This window comes from Bos indicus, chromosome 24 (assembly GCF_029378745.1).
Source record: "Bos indicus isolate NIAB-ARS_2022 breed Sahiwal x Tharparkar chromosome 24, NIAB-ARS_B.indTharparkar_mat_pri_1.0, whole genome shotgun sequence".
Taxonomy (NCBI): domain Eukaryota; kingdom Metazoa; phylum Chordata; class Mammalia; order Artiodactyla; family Bovidae; genus Bos; species Bos indicus.
Window position 1 is genome coordinate 32,994,564 of NC_091783.1, and position 21,884 is coordinate 33,016,447.

Sequence of the window (21,884 nt, forward strand, 5' to 3'; positions counted from 1 at the left end):
TTGACCTCTGACCTTTAAAACTTTTTTATCAAAACATTAAACCCACCACAAATATCATACTCGATGGTGAAAAACTAAAAGCTTTTCCTCTAAGATCAGGCACAAGACAAGGGAGCCCACTCTTACCACTTCTATTCAACACAGTACTGGAGGCATCCTGCTGATATTTGGGAAAGCTCCACCTCAGATAAAAAACAGGCATCAGAGACTACAACAAGCAACTATATGCCAATAAAATGGACAACCTGGAAGGAATGAACAATTCTTAGAAAGGTACAATCTTCCAGGGCTAGGCCAGGAAGAAACAGAAAATACAAACAGACCAATCACAAGTACTGAAATTGAAACTGTGTTTTAAAAACACCCAAAAAACAGAAGTCCAGGACCAGATAGCTTCACAAGCAAATTCTATCAAACATTTAGAGAAAGTTAATACCTACCCTTCTGAAACCATTCCAAAAAATTGCAGAGGAAGGAATACTACCAAACTCATTCTATGAGGCCACCTAATGCCAAAACCAAAGACGCCACAAAAAAGAAAATTTTTTTCTAGACTAGTATCACGATGAACATAGATGAAAATACCCTCAAAAAAAATATACTAGCAATCTGAATCCAAAAATACATTAAAAAGATCAAATACTATGATCAGGTAGGATTTATCCCAGGGAGACAGGGATTTTTCAATACTGGCAAATCAATCATGGTTTGAAAATATACATGTACTCCAATGCTCACTGAGACACTGTTTGCAATAACCAAGACACAGATGCAACCTAAATGTCCATGGATAAATGGATAAAGAATATGCGGTACATACATATAATGGAATATTACTCAGTCATAAAACAGAATAAAATAATGCCATTTGCAGCAACATGGACAACCTGGAAATTATCATACTAAGTGAAGTCAGTCACACAGAGGAAGACAGATATCATATGATATAGCTTATATGCAGAATCTTAAAAAATGGTACAATGAACTTATTTACAAAACAGCAAAAGACTCACAATGAACTTATGGTTACCGGGGAGGAAGGGGAGGGGGAGGGATAGATCAGGAGTTTGTGATTAACACGAACACATTGGTATATTCACACACTACTCTATTTAAAATGTCAATAGATAACCAACAAGGACCTACTGCATAGCACAGGGAGCTCTGCTCAGTGCTCTGTAATAATCTATCTACATGGGAAAGAATCTGAAAAAGAGCAGGTACATGAACATGCATAACTGAATCCCTTTGCTGTACACCTGAAACTAACACAGCACTATTAATCAACCACACTCCAATAAAGAACAAAGTTTTAAGGACTTTCAAGTGGCAAAAGACATGAATAGAGACTGCTCCAAAGAAGATATACAAATGGTCAATAATCACATGAAAAGATGCTCAACATCACTCATCATTACGAAAATAAAAATCAAAACCACAATGAGATAAGACTAAAAAAAAGAAAATAATAAGTGTTGGTAAGGATGTGGAGAAATTAGAACCCTTGTGCCCTGTTGACGAGAATACAAAATGGTACCACAATTATGGAAAACAGTACGGCAGCTCCTCAAAAAACTACAAATAGAATCATCATGCACGTGGGCTGTGCTTAGTCACTCAGTTGCGTCCAACTCTTTGCAACCCCATTGACTATAACACACTAGGCTCCTCGGGCCATGGGCATTCTCCAGGCAAGAATACTGGAGTGGGTTGCCATGCCCTCCTCTAGGGGATCTTCCCAACCCAGGGATCGAACCCAGGCCTCCCACTGCAGGCGGATTCTTTACTATCTGAGCCACCAGGGAAGCATGATCCAATAATTCCACTCTGGGTATATTCCTCCCAAAGTTGAAGACAGATCTCAAAGACACACCTGTATATTTGTATTCATAGCAGCATTATTCGCAATAGCTAAAACATGGAAGCAACCCAAACATCCTCTGACGGAGAGATAAATGAATAAACGAAATGTGATACACATGTACTATGGGTATCATTCTGCCTTAAAGGGGAAGGAAATTCTAACACATGTTATATCATGGATGAAACTTAAAGACATGCTAAGTGAATAAGCCAGTCACAAACGGACAAATACTATACGTATTCATACATATTAGTACTATACATATAGTGCATATATAGTACTATATGTATTTTATAGTATAGTAATGAAATATAGGATTCCATTTACACGAGGTCCTCAGAGTCATCAAATCCAAAAAGACAGGGTAGAAGGGTAACTGCCAGGGACTGAGAGGAGGAAGAAATGAAGAGTTGTTGTTTACCAGAAACAGAATTTCAGTTTGGAAGGATAAAGTTCTGGAGATGAATGGTGGTGACAGCTGCATAATGACGTAACTGGACTTAATGCCACTGAAGTGTACTCTAAAAATGGTTACAATGGCAATTATATCCCTCTGTATGTTTCACAATTTAGAGCAGTTTAAACATTCTTACTATCAGTTATAAATGTATAGGAAAATTAAAAATAGTAAAATTTATTTACTTAGTAGCTTGTAACTGAAACCATTAGAGACACTGAGCATTAAAGGGTTTTACTTTTCAGTAACTAACATATCAGGAGTGTTTGAACAGCACATGCTTTCTCTTTGTCATAGAACTCAAGATGCAGAGTGAGCATTTTTGTTGCTATGCAAAAATGGTGAACCGTCATACTTCTCACCAAGTTTAGGTCGGCTTCCAACATTGTAGCCTTTGTGCTTTCAAGGTTGTCAAAGTGCTTCTGACTGCTTTAATGTGAAGGGATTCCTTTTTCTCTGCTGTACTTTTATCCTTGTTTGGTCAAATCTCTCTTTCAAACAGCCATTTCTGTAAAATGTCACACGGGTTTATCAGTATGAGACAAGGAGGCAACAATATACTCTGGTGTTTGTGGGAACTAAGAGGTGTGCAGTGATCAATGACAAGCAGACTCTGCAAGAAGTGATGTGATTGGCCACTGATTATGATATGTATTTGTTACATCTATGGGGATTTGTGGGCTGAAGAAGTAGCAGCTTGTGTATGGTTATTCACAGTTTATACACTGGTGGGACTGAAATGTGAACTGTTATTGGCGGACTGGTTATTTAACTAATAACCTCCAGGAACTGAAATGCATACAGATTAGAACCAAGCAAAGCAAGTGCTATCTGTGTATAATCATAAATTGAGGCAAGAAGCCCAGAGGAAAGAAACATGATTCTTTGAGAATCTTCAAGAATTTGAAAGTAGTTAGAATAAGGGAAGAGCACACACATGCAACATAAGGCTACAGAATGACATGACTGACAAAGCGCTGATGTTTTAAACCAAGGTTAATCTAGATTCTTAAGCTTGTTGAAACCAAAATCACTACTTTTAAAGCTACTTTACTTTTCCAATTTTATATAAACCATCATATGAAGGTGTTTCCCTGGTGGTTCAGACAGTAAAGAATCCGCCTGCGATGCTGGAGACCCAGTTTTTGATTCCTGGGTTGGAAAGATCCCCTGGAGGAGGGAATGGCAACCCACTCCAGTATTCTTGCCTGGAGAGTCCCATGAACAGAGGAGCCTGGTGGGCTATAGTCCATGGGATCACCAAGAGTCTGACACGACTGAGCAACTAACACTTTCACTTCATCATATGAAAAGAGGAGCTATGAACCTATTCTGCAGCTTGAGCTTCCTTGGCTTTGTACAGCCCCAGCCTAGAAGGAACACAATGAAATTATTTTGAAATATAAGGAAAGAAACCAGATAAAGCAGTAAATGGTCTAGAGGCAAACCAAACAGAACCAAGGCACGCTGCAGAGAAGCTGTCAGAAACTTTGGTCCTGATCCTGAGATAAGGAGGAGGTTACTTCTAGTTTCCTGGGACTGCTGCAATAAGTTATCACAAACTTGGTGGCTTAAAACAGTAGATTTTTTTCCTCTCTCTCAGTTCTGGAGGCCAGAAGTCCAGAGTTTCCCTGGGCTAAGATCAGGACGTGGGCAGGGCTGGGCTGCTCCCTCTACAGGCTCTCCAGCGAACCCATGCCTGGACCTCTCCAGCTTCCAGGGACTGCCCGCATTCCTGGGCTGTGGCTTCAATCACTGCCATCTTCAAGGCTGATGTCTTCAAACCTCTCTGCTCTGTTTTCATAACAGTCTTCCCTGCTGCGTGTATAAAATCTTACTTTGCCTCCCTCTTACAAGAATATGTGTGATTACAGCCTCACTCCAGGAGGACTGGCTACCCACCCAGATAATCCAGGATCATCTTCCCATCTCAAAATCTTTAACTTAATCATGTCTGTAAAGATCCTTTTTTTTTTTTTTTTTTTTGCCATCTAAGGTAACACCAGGAGCTTCCCAGGTGGCTTAGTGGTAAAGAATCCACCTGCCAACACAGGATACATGAGTTCAATCCCTGGGTTGGGAAGATCCCTGGAAAAGGAAATGGCAACCCACTCCAGTATTCTTGCCCGGGAAATCCCATGGACAGAGGAGTCTGGCACATGGGGTCCATGGGGTCTATGGGGTCACAGAGTTAGACAGGACTTAGCAACTGAACAGCAATGGCAGCAAGATAACACACAATGGTTCCAAGGATTAAGATACAGGTATCTCTTGGAGGACCACTTTCAGCCTACCACTGAGGTCATGAAAGTGTTCTCAGCAGAGGCACTACGACGTGAAAGATCACTGGGGGCTGGGGAGGAGGGACAGAGAGGGTAAGAGGAAGTCAGCTGGGCTCTGCAACTGCCCGAGGAGATGTGGTCTGGATAATATGGTGGTGGAGAGAAGCGAATGGACTCAAGGGGTACTCAGGGAGGAAAGCTGGCAAATGCAGAAGATGAGAGAGGTGCCAACAGGACGTTTGAGACTTCTGAAGTCTGTAAGCTTGTTTCAAGTGGGGCCACCCACTGAGCTTGGGGACACCAGAAGAGCAGAAGCGCAGGAGACCCTGAGACTGCAAGACTGTGGGGTGATGCCAAGTTGCACAGCAACAGAGTTCTTTTCGGAGGAAGCAGGGAAACCAGCGTACGCTCTGGGGTTGGGGCCAGATGTCCCACTCAGTCTGTTAAACTTGGGTTAGGACTTCACTGTGTCAGGAGCCAAGTGACAGTGATAATACTTATCTGCATGGCTGCAGAGAGCACTGGGATTAAGGGTAAAATGCACCCGTCAAAGCGTGTATTAACGGTAAGCACTGATCCCCCACTTGATTACCACTCACTGCCGCTCTTTGCCTGTGCAGTAATGCAAGCAAAGACAGAGTCTGCTGTCTGATTACCAGACTGTGATACCTCTTACTTTATTCCGATTCCTCTCTAGCTTTGCTAATTCATATTCATTTATTGCTAAAGACTGATGCTCATTTAGAGTTACTGATCTACTCTGAAAATAACTCTCCAGGCTAAATAAAGTCAATTTTTTTCCTACAGTTTTTCTAATTGTGTCATTAATGTGTATTAAATATCTCCCTAACTCATCAGCATTTAGTTCCTTCTCTATCTTAAATCATACAGACAATCAAATCAATTATTTCCATTAGGATGGGATGGGGAGGGAGGTGGGAGTGGGGTTCAGGATGGGGAACACATGTACACTCATGGCAGATTCAAGTCAATGTATGGCAAAACCAATACAATATCATAAAGTAAAATAAATAATTTTTTAAAAAAAGAAACAAAAAAAAATTATCTCCATTAATAGCAGACGGCACCAGTGTTGATAAGTAACTTAAACAGATGTCATCCAAACCACACATTATCAACTAGCTAAAAAGTCTTTCCAACAACCCTTCAAAGCTTATTTTTTAAGTAAACAAAATTGATAATGTTTTCATTAATTTTCTCATCTTTAAATTAACGTAGGGTCTCCTTTATTATCTGTGGCAGTAATCCACAAACTGCATGAACACTCTGAGAATTAAGTACACTCAGCTATCAATACAAGCAATTCAAACATTAAATTATCTTAATCACCTAGAAATTCTAGATATCCCTATTTTTCAGTTGAAAAGGCATTTCAAAGTGAAACTATAGAGATGTACTCTTTGTAATAAACTTTTAGTAAACTGCTGCTGCTGCTAAGTCGCCTCAGTCGTGTCCCACTCTGTGCGACCCCAGAGACGGCAGCCCACCAGGCTCCCCCGAACCTGGGATTCTCCAGGCAAGAACACTGGAGTGGGTTGCCATTTCCTTCTCCAATGCAGGAAAGTGAAAAGTGAAAGGGAAGTCGCTTAGTCGTGTCCAACTCTTCGAGACCCAGTGCTCAGTAAACTCTGAACTTCGTAAGAAAGTTTTTTTCTCTCACCAAAACACTATTATTTTCCTTTAGTTTTCAGTAGACCATAAGGCAGAAAGAGCTTCCCTGGTAGCTCAGCTGGTAAAGAATCTGCCTGCAATGTAGGGAACCTGAGTTCAATCCCTAGGTCAGGAAGATCCCCAGGAGAGGGGAATGACTACCCACGCCAGTATTCTTGCCTGGAGAATCCCATGGACAGAGAAGGCTGGTGGGCTACAGTCCATGGGGTCACAAAGAGTTGGACACAACTAAACGACTAACACTTTCACTTTCTTTCCATAGGGCAGGAAAATTTCATTTGGGTTTGGTTCATTATTTACAAGCTTCTTTAACTATAAACTTAGACTTGAACAGAATAGATACTTGATGAGGTTTCGTTTCGAGGTAAAACTCAGTCTTCTATCAAGAGAGAAGCTCACAATTTCAACTCAGCCTCAACTATCCTGCTTGCTGCAGTTCATGGGGTTGCAAAGAGTCAAACACGACTGGGCGACTGAACAACAACTGTCCCTCATAAGCCCAGCTCTGATCCAAGAATACCACACAAGGGACACAAAAAAACCATTCTGTCATTTCTTGCCATTTTTACACTGATAATCTCTCCAGAACAAGAATCCGGAGGAATTTCACCACAGCAGGTTCCAAGCCTTGGCTAAACTATTTTAGACAGCTGTTTCCTCTCACCCATGGCCCTTCCCTCCTCCTTTCCCTGCGGTCTTTCAAGAGGAGTAATTTCCAGCTCAATCTGTAATTTTAATAATTCAAGGGAATGAGTGTCTCATCAACCATCAATACAGAAGTAACAAAAAACTTGTGAAAGCCCACGGTTGAGAGGTGAAGCAAACAGCATTCCAGCTATAAACTCACAATTGTTCTTTTCTGGGCAATTGAGTTGCTGCAAACCTTGGTGTTGGCCAGGAGATGGCCAATTTCTCCAACAATTACAGGCTTACAATAGCCAGCCCCATTTCGCCTTGGATAGCTCAAGTGTCATATGTCAGACCAGTATGCAACTGATGGGTTCAACGTGTTTCTTTATTTTAGACCCCAATAAAGTTAAGGGGATCGTGACATCTAGTCCCATCACTTCATGGCAAATAGATGGGGAAAAAATGAAGACAGTGACAGATTTTATCTTCTTGAACTCCAAAATCACTGCCAACAGGGACCACAGCCATGAAATTGAAAGACTCTTGCTCCTTGGAAGAAAAGCTATGACAAACCCAGATAGCACGTTAAAAAGCAGAGAATCATTTTGCCAACAAATGCTCGTATAGGCAAAGCTATAGTTTTTCCATTAGTCATGTTTGGATGTGAGGGTTGGAGCATAAAGAAGACTGAGCACCAAAGAATTGATGCTTTTGAATTGCAGTGCTGGGGAAGACTCTTGAGAGTACCCTGGACAGGAGGAGATCAAACAAGTCAATCCTAAAGGAAATCAACCCTGAATATTCATTGGAAGGACTGAAGCTGAAGCTCCAATACTTTGGTCACCTGATGCAAAGAGTTGACTCATTGGAAAAGACCCTGATGCTGGGAAAGACTGAAGGTGGGAGGAGAAGGGGACAACAGAGGATGAGATGGTTGAATGGCATCACCAACTCGATGGACATGTGCATGCTAAGTCACTTCAGTCATGCCCGACTCTGCATGACCCTATTACTGCCAGACTCCTCTGTCCATGGGATTCTCCAGGCAAGAATACTGGAGTGGGTTGCCATGCCCTACTCCAGGGCAGCTTCCCGACCCAGGAATCGACCAGGGTCTTCTGCATTGCAGGCGGATTCTTTACTGTCTGAGCCACCAGGGAAGCCCTAGAATACTGGAGTGGGTTGCCATGCCTTCCTTCCAGAGGATCTCCTCAACCCAGGGATCGAACCTGCATGTCTTATGTCTCCCGCATTGGCAGGTGAGCTCTTTACTGCTAGCGCCACCTGGGAAGCTCTCAATGGACATGAGTTTGAGCAAATTCCAGGAGATGGTGAAGAACAGGGAAGCCTGGTGTGCTGCAGCTTATGGGGTCACAAAGAGTCAGATATGACTGAGCAACTGAATAACAACAAAAGTTAAGGGTGAGCATGACTGACAAGACACAAAGATATTCCATTCTTTTTTGCTCCAGAGATGAGCTGACAATACATAACTAGAGATTTTGCAATTCACTATTCCAAACAAGGGTGGAAAGGGCATAAAAGCAGCACTTGAGGCCTTAACAGTGACTGATTATCCTGGAAGCAGTCCCCCAGATGCCATGCAGTGTGGATTTCCATTTAAACCAATTGCTTCCCAAGACCCGAATTTCTGTTATTTAGTAAATTCAACTTGGATTCGGATATAAAAAGTCATGTTTCCTCCTTTTCTGTCCAGTTAGAATAGTACCAACATTTTTTACTTATGATAGAGATGAAGTGATACAAACATTTGAAAATCTATTTATCCAGTGAGTGATTTACATCATGGAAGTAAAACCTGAGGGAGGGTTGCTATAGTAATGAGGCAAGAGAGTGAATTCAGAAGCAAAAGGCACCCGTCTAGACGATCAGAGGCCAAAGTGGGAAGAACAGCAAATACTGCTTACTAAGCATGGGAACCCAGAAAGAGACGCATCACCCTCAGATTCACTTTGCCCTAGAAAAGCCCCACCCAGGAGTACAATGATGCAATCAAGCAGGTAAAGAACAGGTTGAGCACACATGTACTGTGGGATACAGGTAATGGCGTGGCTGAGGGTGGGACCATGGAAAGTTCTGGGAGTCTGTGTATAGAGGTGCCCTACCTGAAATTAAACTGTGTATATGTGTGTGCGTGGTGGTGGTGGGGTTCCTATTAGCTGCTTTCAGAAAATCGACATGACACTTTCTGCCATATTTCCTTCCATTCTAGAGGAATCACTTTTGTGGTCCCCTTGACTCTCTAACTTTGGGGCAATTGCATCCTAATTTCTGAGGTTTTGACCCCTTTTGTGTGGGAGTAACCTACTCCCTAGCAAACTCCCTAGTAACCTAGCAAAAAGCTCGCTCACCTCTTCAATCTTGACCTTTTGATTAGATTTTTAATACAATCATACTTCTTAGGAAGGACATGGACTAGTTTATACCCTGAGATTCACAGTTAGGATGACCCCAGTGGGACACTCGGGAGAGGAGGCCTTTGAAATGAAATCATCTGAGGCTGGAAAGACACGGGTCCTGCAGGCTGGCTCTACAATGAGAAAGAAGACGGGACGGGGCCCCAGGGGTCCACCTTCCACCTGGAAGGGGACAAAAGAACCTGCGCTGACATCCCTTCCTGGAGGTGTCTGGGCCCTAGAAGCAGTCGTGTGTGACCTGGAAAAGCAGGGGTTTAGAAGCAGCAACCAGTGGGGCCACCCCTGGAGGAGCCCTACCCTGCACTCTGCCTTGCACCAGGTCACAGACTCACTGGGGCACTACTCCCTCCAGCACAAGCGCTCTGCGGTGGCCCTGCCAGCCAGGGCTTGCCTCTCCTTGCTGCTGATCCCAGCAGCCCTGGGAGAGACAAACCTTGTCTTGAGCTCCACACCCGCAAGCCCAGTACCTCTTAATTGAGGTGCTTGGGAAATCTGTGGGGGCCATTTTGGGGCGACACGACAACTGTAGCAGAATGCGCCCAGGACCCTGGCCATCCTTAATGTGCCAGACTCCTGAGTATCACCCCATGTCCTGCACAACCTCCGAATGTGTGGAAATTCATATGCATGACACCGTTTTCCATTGTTTAGTTCTAGAATCCACTTCCCTGGACACAGAAGCACAGACCATTCTCTCCTTGTTCAAATATACCCTTTGTCAAGACGTCTTCACAATTTTAGAAAACTATGCCTCCAACAGCAACACCGCTTGTGGCATTTGAGCTGACAACACACCACAGCTACGCCAGCCCACGTTTGCAAAAGTCACATGCCAGAATTTCACAGGGATATTGAAAACTCCTTTAAATATAGTTAAAGCCAAATTATTAAAGACCCATGAAAAACCAGATTTTCGTTCATATATTTCATTATTTAATTCATTAAGGATTTTCATGAATAAGCTTCATTTTTGCCATCCACTATTAAGGATCTGTAGCATGTTGAAATTTGTATCGTTAGAACTGCACAAATTATTTATTTGGGGTTTCTTATTTTTCTGTCTTACTCTGACACTGCCCTTGGGGGTAGTGTTATACATCTCCTGCCCCAACTTCCCTATAAACTTTTTTCCAATTCATCCTCTAATCTGAGAAATCTATTACAGGCTTTGGTCTCCAGAGGACTTGGTTTGGCAAGGGATTTAAAGATGGGAGTTCGTTTTGTGAGACCCTCTGTCAGCATACATCCCACGTCCTAATACAAGGAATTAATTATGTTGACACAACCCTGACATAGACTCATTACAAAAATGCCATGCTTCCTTATTTTCTCCATGTCAACAGCCTATGGCTTGCCGTGGCATATTATCTTACTTCAATTAAGGCCTTCCCTGCTTTCTCTTAACTACACAGAACAGTGTGGTCTGTTACTTCATGTCAAATGCACCTACGCTTTCATTTTTCTGCTATGAAATGGCTTCTGATTGTCTCTCAGATCCAAATTTATTCATTATACACAGGTGCAAGCACCTAATGACTTAATCTGCTGATGAAGGTGTGCTGAGCATTTGTGTTTTGAAATGCGTGTAATTTTGTATTATGAATTTCTTTTTTATTCTCCTTTATAATACTATTTGGGCATTCTGCTGACTTTTAGACAGTGTACGTGTCACGGGTCATTTTTTTCTTAGGTCACTTCATCTATCAATTTCATTTTAGGGTCGTGGCAGGAGAATTACAAAAATCTGTTACAACAACAGGGTGTTAGATTTGAGAGAGTTGCGAGCCACCTGTCTGGAAAGCTTCTCCTCCCAGCCTCCAAGTTTTTCCAGAGACCAGTTCGTCCTGACATTCAGGACAGGGGCTGTGGAGCCGGGAAGCTAGATTGCCTAGATTGTGGCCGTCTCACACCAAAGACGCAAGTGACACCAGAACGTCATGCCCCCCGGGGCAGCCTGGATTACCGGGCGTGGCTGATGGGAGACGCGAAAGCTGGGTCTGCCTGCCAGAGGCAACAGGAGCAGAAGATAGCTCAGCCCAGGAGCTACCTGCCCGGGCTGGATGCAGTTGAGACTCGTGGCCACTTTAGAAGCAGAAGACTTCATCAGGGCCGCTCCTTTTCCTTTGATGGCGCCTGTCAAGACCAGGACGTGCTGGCTGGCAGCCCTGCTCGGCACTGCCCCTCACCAAGCACTGGGCAGCCTGGATGCACCAAAGGGAAGAGGCTGAAGGGCCAGACAGGAGCCCTGCTACCTGCATATGAAATGCAGAGCGCCAGTTCAGGGGTGCTCAGAGCCCCTCCACAGGGTCTGGATGTGCTCACTACACATCAGGATGCAGGAGGGGTTTGAGGAAGCAAGGCTCCTAACAGGCAGTGCCCCTGGACTGAAGGTGCAGATAAAGGGGCACTGACAAAAACAAAACCTCGTGGACTCCACATGACTGCAGCAACCTCAGGAAGGGTGGCCTCAGGCACACCCAGCGAGATGTCCACCCATGTCAGCCCTCACACCCAGACAGGCAGCCATGGCAACAGTGACCTCACATCAAAGAGCTGGATGAAGGGATGGAGGAGCAACCAATGGGCCACACCACCTCCTCCTGGGAACCTGAGTTGTGTCATGAATGACAAGTCAGAACCAGTCAGATGATGCAAAATTCTCCAGCACAGCTGAGGAGGAAGGGACCAAGGAAGGGGCAGGAGGGAGGCAGGGAAGCAGACCAGCCAGACTGGAGCACATCCATCCTAGGACAAGACCTGGGACCTCACTCTGAGGCCAGCTGGGAGGACAGGGCATCTGAAACCTGGCTGACACACTCCCTGTGGACAGACCTCTCTGGTGGTTTACTGGGTTGCCTGTGGGTGCCAGAGTGTGCGCTGCAGATTTTGGAGTGGGGAGTTCACCCCAAAATGACATGAGCCACATGCAAGCCAACTTCTCATAGTGTAAGGGTTATTACAAAAGCAGGATAGTGTGGTGCAGTGGTTAAAAACACAGGCTCTGCAGCGAGACACCCTAGGGTCAAACCCAGCTCATCCACTTACTGTGAGACCTTGGGCAGCTCATCCAGTATCTCTGGGCACCACACACCACCACCCCCACCCCCTGCCTCACCAAGAGGGAGGTGACAAGAGCACCCTGCACAGGACTGTGGGGAAAATAAAGTGAGGATGAACAGACGGGGAGTGTGTGACCTAGCACAGAGAAAGTACCTCCTAGAATTTACCAATAATTTATGATTCTTATGTATCTATTTTGATGTATCTTAGGAAAAGTCACCTAAACCAGTGATTTCCCAGACATTCCAGCTTTGAGTAAGACTGCTAAAGTGACTGTGCAGCAGATTGACAGGTATTCAGTGAGCAACAGCTGCTTGAAGCAGGCACCTGTTTCTCACCTTTGAGTCCAGCACACAGTAGACCTTCTCAAGGGGCTTTCTCTGTCATAACAGACTGACCGTTTTCCTGTAAGACAAGAGTAACTCCCGTTGTGTATCGAGTTCTCATGTTCTGAAATTCTTGAGCAAGGAGGAAGAGATGGAGAAAGCAACCTTAGCTAGAGGGAAAAGGGTAGAGTTGGCCAACCAGCAAGCATCTCTACACACAAAAGAGAGTCCAGTCCCGTCTTCAAATCAGATTTCAGAAGTCACTACACCGAGACAGCAATTAACAAATAGCCTTCTAGGATGTATGTTTGTAACTATAGACAGTGACAAATGTTAACTAGACTCACTGTGGCGATCGCTGCACAACACATATAAACAGCACATCATTGTGTTAACACCTGAAACGAGGGTGCTGCATGTCAACTATACCTCAAAGAACAGGCATGCAAAGTCTCCTGTCCAGAAACTGGGATGCACCTCCTCAAATCATAAGGCTTTAAGTAAGGATTAGATCCCCAGGTCCACCCCCAAAAGACCTTTGATCCCGATTAGACCTATGTCACCAGCTGGACAGCATACTGTGAACTTGTGGGACAGAGGAAGCAATGGAAAAAGTCTAAGACAGAGAGGAATTCCTCCCCGGGCACCCCAACCTCTTTCACGGGGCAGAACTGGCACTAAGCAAGGTTTTGAAATAACAGTCATCTACTCTCTGGGCTTCCCTTATCTTCTATCTTCTCCGAGAGTCCTTCTCAGCCAGTTCCCTCTTCATATTCCCTCTGCTGTCACTGGGTAGGTAGGAGGGCAACCCTGACAGAGAGAGGAGTTGTTATTATTCAGTCGCTCAGTCGAGTCCAACTCTTTGTGATCCCATGAACTGCAGCACACCAGGCTTCCCTGTCCTTCACTCTCTCCTGGAGCTTCCTCAGACTCATGTCCATTGAGTTGGTAATGCCATCTCTGTCGACCCCTTTTCCTCCTGCCCTCAATCTTTCACAGAACCATGGTCTCAATGAGCTGGCTCTCTGCATCTGGTAGCCAAAGTATTACAGCTTCAGCATCAGTCCTTCCAATGAATATTCAGGGTTGATTTCCCTTAGGACTGACTGGTTTGATCTCCAGAGGAGACTGGGGTGTAAAAAGCGGGATTTAAAAGTCAACGCAGGGACTTCCCTGGTGGTCCAGTGGTGAGGACTCTGCACTCCCACGCAGGAAGCCCAGGTTCAATCCCGGGTCAAGAGAACGTTCCCACATGCCACAACTAAGACCCGGCACAGCCAAATAAATGTTTTTGCTTCTTTTTTTTTTTTTAAAGAGTCTGTGCAAAAGGTCTGACCCCTGAAGCACAATGATGTGCTTGGGGGTCTACAGGGGGTTTCGTATAACTAAAGGAAGAGAAAGCTTCATGCCACCCCCACCCCTGCTATAGAAGTGGTCACTTTTTCCTAATAATTTCCTGTAAACTAGCCCGTTATTCTACAGGCAACTGCATTTTTTTTTAAACATCCCAATTAAGCCAAATGAATATTTAATTAGAATCTTTTCAGACAGTGCAATAGTTGGGAGGAGAAAAAAATGCCCCAACCTTTGCATATACACACCGCTGAGCTGAGGAGGGTGGAAAAGGGCAGCGGCTGAGCCTCCTCCCTCCCGCCAGTTGCCCACACCATTTCTGCTTCCTGTTGCTTCTCCTTTCTTGCATCTCTGCACCTATGGACTCCCCGGGGCCTCTGGCAGCCAGGCGCAGGCACCCAGCTCTGGGAGCAGCCAGATCATGTGGAGCCCACAGGCGACCTGCAGGCTCCCCTTGGAGTCCAGAGCATCCGACACACCGCTGGGCACACGAAAGGCTCGCACACATGTGGGTTCAGGTCTCTTACACCAGCCTCTCAAGTTCTTCCAGGGAGAACAGTGGTTTGTACCAGACTTCATCAAACTTTCTGTAAGGGTCCAGAAAGTAACTATGCTAAGCTTTGTGGGCTGTAGGCTCTGTATAGCTATTCATTTCTTTATGGAGAAGACACCTTGTTGTTGTTCACATAATATTTTGCTGTTGCTTAATCACTCAGTCCCACTCTTTGCAACTCCGTGGACTGTGGCCCGCCAGGCTCCTCTATCCATGGGATTTCCCAGGCAAGAATACTGGATTGGGTTGCCATTTCCTCCTCCAGGGGTTCTTTCCCGACCAGGGATCAAACCCATGTCCCCTGCAGCTCCTGCACTGGTAGGCAGATTCTTTACCACTGAACCACCAAAGAAGATATTGGGTTTGGCCAAAAAGTTCGTTTGGGAAGTGAGTCTAGCTATACCCTAATAACTTTATTTACTGGGCTTCCCTGGTGGCTCAATGGTAAAGAATCCACCTGCCAAAGCAGGCGACACAGGTTCAGTCCCTGATCCAGAAAGATCCCACATGCATATGGAGCAACTAAGCCCGTGCACCACAACTACTGAGCCTGCGCTCTAGAGCCTGGGAGCTGCAGCTCCTGAGCCCATGTGCCACAATTACTGAAACCTGCGTACCCTAGAGCCTGTGCCCTGAAACGAGACGTCACGGCAATGCAAGTCCTGCAGACGTGCGACTAGAGAGTAGCCCCCACTCACCACAACTGGGAGAAAGCCCGTGTAGCAGCAAAGACCCAGCACAGCCAAAAATAAGTAAAAATTTTTTAAAGCACTTCTTTTTTAAAAAACCTTTACAAAACCAGTCAACCACATTTGGCCCATGGGGTCTAGCCTGAAATCTCGAACTATACTGAGCCATGTCTACAGTGAAAGTGGCTCTATAATCAACCTGCTTACAAGTAAGGCCACATGTAATACGGTTTGATTGTATACGCCATAAACTGTGCTAAAACAATTTAGGACCCATACATTCATTTTAAACATGAGTTTTTGTTGTTTTGTTTTTAATACATTTTTGCCATTTTTATACTTTAAGACAGAAAAGAAAAATATCACAATTGGCAATACCAACTATGCACTCTCTATCAAGCCCTTATTTATGCATATTTATCATCAGTGATCATTCATTCTATTATATGCTTTTTGTTTGATCTGACAATGACCAAACAGGACTTTTTAATAATATCTACAGCCAGAAAGTGGCAGTCATATTGGCAGGGGTAGACAGTACAGATGTCTTAGGGTCAGAAAGAATGCCAGGAATTAAAGCAAAAGATGGAGATGGTGGCCTCAAGGGGTAGAGGGACAGTAAATGCCAGGCCTGTGAAATAAGAACCGCAAAGCTCTTCAGCTCAGGAGCTCCAAATGTCCCCTGTCCTCCTTGGAGTTCAGAGTTTCACCTCTCCTTCTAGTCTGCCGATTACAAAAGTAACATCTCAAGCCCCAAAGAGAAAGAGATGGTGACATCAGGACCCTGAGGCTCGAGCAGCTGGGTGTTAATTACAGATGTGAGGGCCACACGGTGATGGGTGAGGGCCACACGGTGGCAGGTGAGGGCCACAGAGAACATGAGTTAACTGAACACCCTGAAAGTCAACACTGACTCACAGGAAACGTGGACCAAGCAGCAGATCTGAGAAGAAAACAAGTGTAGAAAACGCATCTGACGTGACAACCTAATAACACTGATCAGCTGCCAGGTCTCACCCCCCCCTTCTCCAGATGCCAACTCACATCTCTCTCCTAGAGTTCCATGTCCACCCACCTCCGCTCGCGTTCTCCTCCTCCCCCACCCCTCCCCCAATTCCTTCTCTTTCAACTTGCTCACTTCCACCCCATCATGGCTCTCAGCCTCAGTTCCTCTGTAAGATTTTCCTTCAAGCTGGGTTACACGTTGCTTCTCTCTAGTCCTACAGGCCACAACAGCCATGGCTACATCTCCAGATTCTCCCCACCAGCCAAGCTTACCTGCAACTCAACACCTAAAAATCTAGAGCCTGCCTCATGCACATAACCACAGCCTCTTGTCACAAGTCTGAGTTCCTAAAGGTCTGAGTGTGTATCACACACATGATCATCAGTTAAAAGTGTGTGTAGGAAGGGGAGTGAGCACTGCTGCATTACAGCACTGAGCCCCCAGACCAACACAAAGAATGTGATTTCGGAGGATCAGGATCACACACTTACAAAGGTACATATTCTTGGGCTTAAATCAGCACCAATCTGTCTCAGCCTCTGCAAAAACATCTCCAAGCACATGATGGGGGCTCAGCATCAACAACTGGGCAGCTTGTTATATTATTACTATAGTTACTACAGAAGAGACAGCTCCATTTTGAAATTCCAGCCATGGAGTCTTATATCTCAAGAGAAAGCCTCTATTGTGCATGTGCATGGATGCCAAGTTGCTTCAGTCACATCCAACTCTTTGCTATGGACTGTAGCCCACCAGGCTCCTCTGTCCATGGGATTCTCCAGGCAAGAATATTGGAGTGGGCTGCCATTCCCTCCTCCAAGGGATCTTCCCAACCCAGGGATCGAATCCATGTTTCCTGTGTCTCCGGCACTGGCAGGCGGATTCTTTACCACTGAGCCACCTGGGAAGCCCACATTCCTGCCTGTATAATATCTAAATTATACAACCCCAGCTTTCCCTAATTCTGACCTTCATGATTATGTTTCTACGAAGTAATCATTTCTCATTAGGTAGCTGCTGGTGAAACTATCATCCTAGTAATGTGGCAAGAGAAAGTGACCTTCTTGCCTTAATTTTCTTAGTGTTACTGTTACACTAGACAAATGTTTCTATTGTTAAACCGTAATGATAAAATTCTAGAATGTTTACTGGAAAGGGAAGGGCGGTGAAAGAATCCTAAGGAATGAGATAATCAAGTTGTTCTCTCTTCAGCAAATAAACTGAGTTTGAGGTGTTCCTCAAACAGTATGCAATCACTGCTGGCTTTCCCAGCAGGCCATTCAACCCTGGAAAGGGAAGAGAAGTGTCCCAGTGCATAGTAGGACCTAAGTTTTTGAAATGCATTATGTGAGGGCTTCCCTGGTGGCTCGGCGGTAATAAAGAATCCTAGTACAATGCAGGTGACGCGGGTTCGAACCCTGGGTTGGGAAGATCCTCTGGAGAAGGAAATGGCACACCACTCCAGTACTCTTGCTGAGGCAGTCCCACAGGCAAAGGAGCCCACCAGCTATAGCCCGTGGGGTAGCAAAGAGTCGGACGCGACTGAGCACGCACACAGTCCAGGCCAACTTTAAAGAGAAAGGCTATCTGCATTCAGGACGTTTTGTCTTCTACTCAAACCACACCATCAAGTAGAAAGTACTATAATAGTGGAGAAGGCGCCAAGTTCAAAAATTAGTGTTTGATGGCTTACATGGTGCCAGCTACCATGGATTCTAATACTAACCACCCTATAGCATGTGCGACTCCCATTTTACAGGCAAGTAAGCCAACGGAGAAACCAAAGTCAGCAGCTACAAAAGTAGCGAAGCTAGGGCAGCCCTGGCTGCCGGGAAGCTGATAGGATGATGCTACTACTATCCACCCCTAGAAGAGTTTAAGTTGCTGGCAAACAAGGTCACGGGGAAAATTACAAAATATAATCAATCAGATGGGTCAGAATGGTTTAATGAAAAGAGCCCTGGATTTAGAACCACAATGCCTATGTCCTGGCCCATGCTAAACACTGAGAAGCTGAGTGCCTCGTAACTAAAAACACTGTGAGGACGAAATAACACCTCACTCCTTTGTCGTCACTAGAATAGCTCGAATATAACGAACTGTGCTTGGCAGAGAAGAGCTACCACAACATGGTGTTCCTTTATCTTTGGTTCCCATTTCAAAACCCAAGCAGACAGCCACAGCTCCTGTGCAGTGGAAATCCTGCCTGGACACCTCCTCCCCTCAGCCCCAGCACTCGCAGAGAAGCGCCTTCCCAAGCACTCATAACACCCTCTAGTAATAGTGCACAGGGGCTTCCCAGGTGGCTCGGCAGTAAAGAATCCACCTGCTAGTGCAGGAAATGTAGGAGACAGAGGTTCCGACCCTGCCCAGGGAGGAAAAGATCCCCTGGAGGAGGAAACGGCAACCCACCCCACTATCCCTGCCTGGGAAACCCCAAGGACAGAGAAGCCTGGCAGGCTACAGTCAGACATGACTGAACACAACTGAGCACAGAGTTGTCTAGATGAGGCAAAGCGAGTTATTTCATGCTTTCAGTATCTGGGAACCATGAGACAGGAATTTAAGTACATTAAAACAATGGGGGGAGGGGGAAGATGATCAAAATAAGTAACAGAACATTTCAAAGCAAGAAGTATTGAAATATGCAAGCACCCATATCTTGATCAACAACCAAAGAAAACAAACTTGACTCTATAAGACTTTCTCCATCCCCTCTCATACAACATAAATTAGTATGTCTTTTTGGAAAAGTCAAAGCACAGTAAATAAAATTTCTCATTAAATACATTCTCAGATGGCTCAAAAAAAAAAAAAAACAAAAAAACCTGCACGAGAGATTGTGAGACAAGTAAGTCTTTTAAATCTATCCTCTGGAAATCCCTGATGAAACTCTGGCTTGAAATCAGATTTGTATGCTTTAAAAATAAAATAGTCTGAATAGAGCTAAGAAGTTTCCATTTGCGGGTTTTTTTTTTTTTTTTTTTTCCTTCAAAACTGATTTAAAAGTAAAATGTCTTAGTGGAAAAGTTTATATTTGTGAAATACTCGCTTTGCCATTAAGCTTGTGGACGCTCCCAACGGTAGAAACCACCATTCTTTTATGTCTGAAAACTTCAGGCGCCTGCATCCCAGGGGCTGGGCTCTCCTCTCATTTGCTTACAGGCAGTGGCGCTCAATCACAGCTGCACAGGAGTTCCCTAAAACCTACCAAACACCGGCCCTAAAGACCGGCAGCAATTGGCCCTTAAAACACTGACAGGAAAGCTGCCAATCAACATCCTTGAGTCCTGACACTAAAAGGGCAAATCACAAACTTTCTTCCTAAACCAGAAAGCAGGTTCTTCTGCTCCGCAAAGAAACTGAAGGCTCCTCCCACACACACGAGAAAGCTACGAGGTTTCAGTTCTTTCCCTTCGATGTTTTAAAAAGACGAATCAAACAATTAACTGAACACACGTGTGCTTCCTCTCACTCCCACGTATGTTTAAAATCCCTCCATTTTCTTCTACCTCTGAGTTAAGAGAAATCCATCATAAATACATACGCTTACTTGAAAAGCATAAGCAACTCATTTTGGGGACTGAGTTTGAGAAAAAAGGCAGACAGAGGTGAATGAGCAGAGTTCGGCTGGATTTTTTTTAATTCCTGCATGGCCACGCAGTTATGCATATCTGTTTTCAAACAATGAAAGCGTCTGGAATGCACAACGATGCACAGTAGCGCGAGGAGCACGAAGCAGGCACGCTGCAGCTGGTGTGGTCCGTGTCACAAAGGCGGCACGGGCGGCGCGCCTCGCCGGAGTCACGGCCCTGCAAGTCCGGGGCTCGCTGCCGCCTCAAATCGCGTCCGGTCCAGATCTCAAAGCCCACGGGCTCCGGACCCGGCGGCGGGGGACGCGACCCGCGAGAGAGAAGCGGACGGACACCGGGCGCTCCTCTGGCAGGACGAGGCCGAGAGAAAGTCAGGGGAGACTGCGGGTCCCGCGGAGAGAAAGGACCGCGGAACCTGGGTGGGGGCGGAAGGGAAACGCGGCCAAGGCGCACAGGCCGGGGGATGCGAATTGGGGAAGCGAGGACCTGCCAGGGAGTAGTGATCGCCGGGAAGGGGCGAGGGAGCGGGGCGCGCCGGTCACCTGTATTGTTTGAAGAGCTGGTCCGACTCCCGAAAGCCGTTGTTGAGCAGCATGTTGATGCCGGCAAGGGCCAGCTCAGCGTCCTGCAGGGGCGCCGCCGCCGCGTCTCCGTCGTCCAGCCGCCGCGGCCGCTGCTGCTCCGAGCCGGCCATGGGCGCGCGAGGCTCTGCTCGGGGCCGAGGTGAGGTGGGGTGGCAGCCGCTGCGGCCCCCGCGCGCGCCCGGAGCCCGGCTCTACCTGCGCGGGGCGCGGGCGCGGTGGGCGGGCGCGGAGGGAGGAGCCGGGGCCGGGCTGCAGCGCGCGCGGCGGGGACGTGGGCGCCCAGGCCGCCGCCTCCCGCCGCCGCCGCCGCGGGGATTACTCAGCAGCCGCCCGCCCGCCCGCTCCCCCTCCGAGACTCCCGGCTCGCGCGGCCACCGAAGCGGTGAATCCGTTTCCGGGTGTCTCTATCCGGGCGGAGCGGGGGCCGAGCCCCGGCTGCCCTCGCTTCCTGCAGCCCCCGCGCGCCACCCGGGCCCCGGCCCTCACACCGCGCCCCTCGCCCGGCAGCCCGAAGCCAGCGCGTCGAGCCTGCTCGGACACGCTCGAGGCTCCGAGGCCCGGCCCTTGACCCCCTCCTCCAAAAGGACCGGACCCAGGAGTCGCGGGGAAGCTGGAGAGGGCGAGCGGGTTCGGAGAGCGAACTGGGAACTCCGACCCGGCCGCGGCGAGAGCGCGCAGTGCTTTTACCCCGGGTGCCCGAAACCCCACGCAGGCGGCGCGCGCGCCACCCAACTTTATCCGCACCCTGGGACCGCCCACTAGCCGCGGAAGCCAATCCCCGAGGAGGTGGGCGGCGGGGGCGGTGCCCCGGGCACCTGCCCGAAGGCTGCCCGGAGCTCAGAGTTGAAGAACTAGAGGGGCAAGGGCCTGGGTCTGGCCACCCACCCGCTCCGGACCGTGGGGCAAGGAAACAAATAGGGGTTCAGATAGCACACACCTAAATATTTAAGTTATAAATTCAGCTGTTCAATTGCGTTCTACTCTCACCCTAACAATTACACTTTCATATCAATGCAACAGAAAAATGACTATAAAGCTGCAGTTTCCGTAGGACCGAAAAGTTAGTAAAACGCCGAACTTGACTGAATTTAGCCATTACTTACTAAATTCTGATGATGGGCTGGTGGTGTGTGTTGGGGGTTAATATTAGGGAGACAATCCATAAATCAGTTTCTGTGAGTTTCCATAAATTAACTCTTCCCGTTTTAATTTTAGCAAAGTCAATTATGTATGGTGTTACAATCAAGATTATGATCTTAATGTATAATTAAACCACCTTTCTTAAATCGTCGTGATTCTTTAAGTGTAGTTTATCAAGTTCAGTTTGGAGAAACTTTGACCAAGCTTTAACCACTGT

At 46.4% G+C, this 21,884-nt stretch overlaps 1 protein-coding gene across 1 annotated transcript in view; it reads right to left on the minus strand.

The window, feature by feature from the left end:
• TTC39C (tetratricopeptide repeat domain 39C) overlaps nt 1-21,229 on the minus strand; it is a 103,273-nt gene extending 82,044 nt beyond the window's left edge. The window contains exon 1 of the mRNA XM_070778813.1: nt 20,486-21,229. Coding sequence (XP_070634914.1) covers nt 20,486-20,637 — 152 coding nt within the window. The 5' untranslated portion in view covers nt 20,638-21,229. The remainder of the gene's footprint in view (nt 1-20,485) is intronic.
• Between the last annotated feature and the right edge of the window lie 655 nt (nt 21,230-21,884).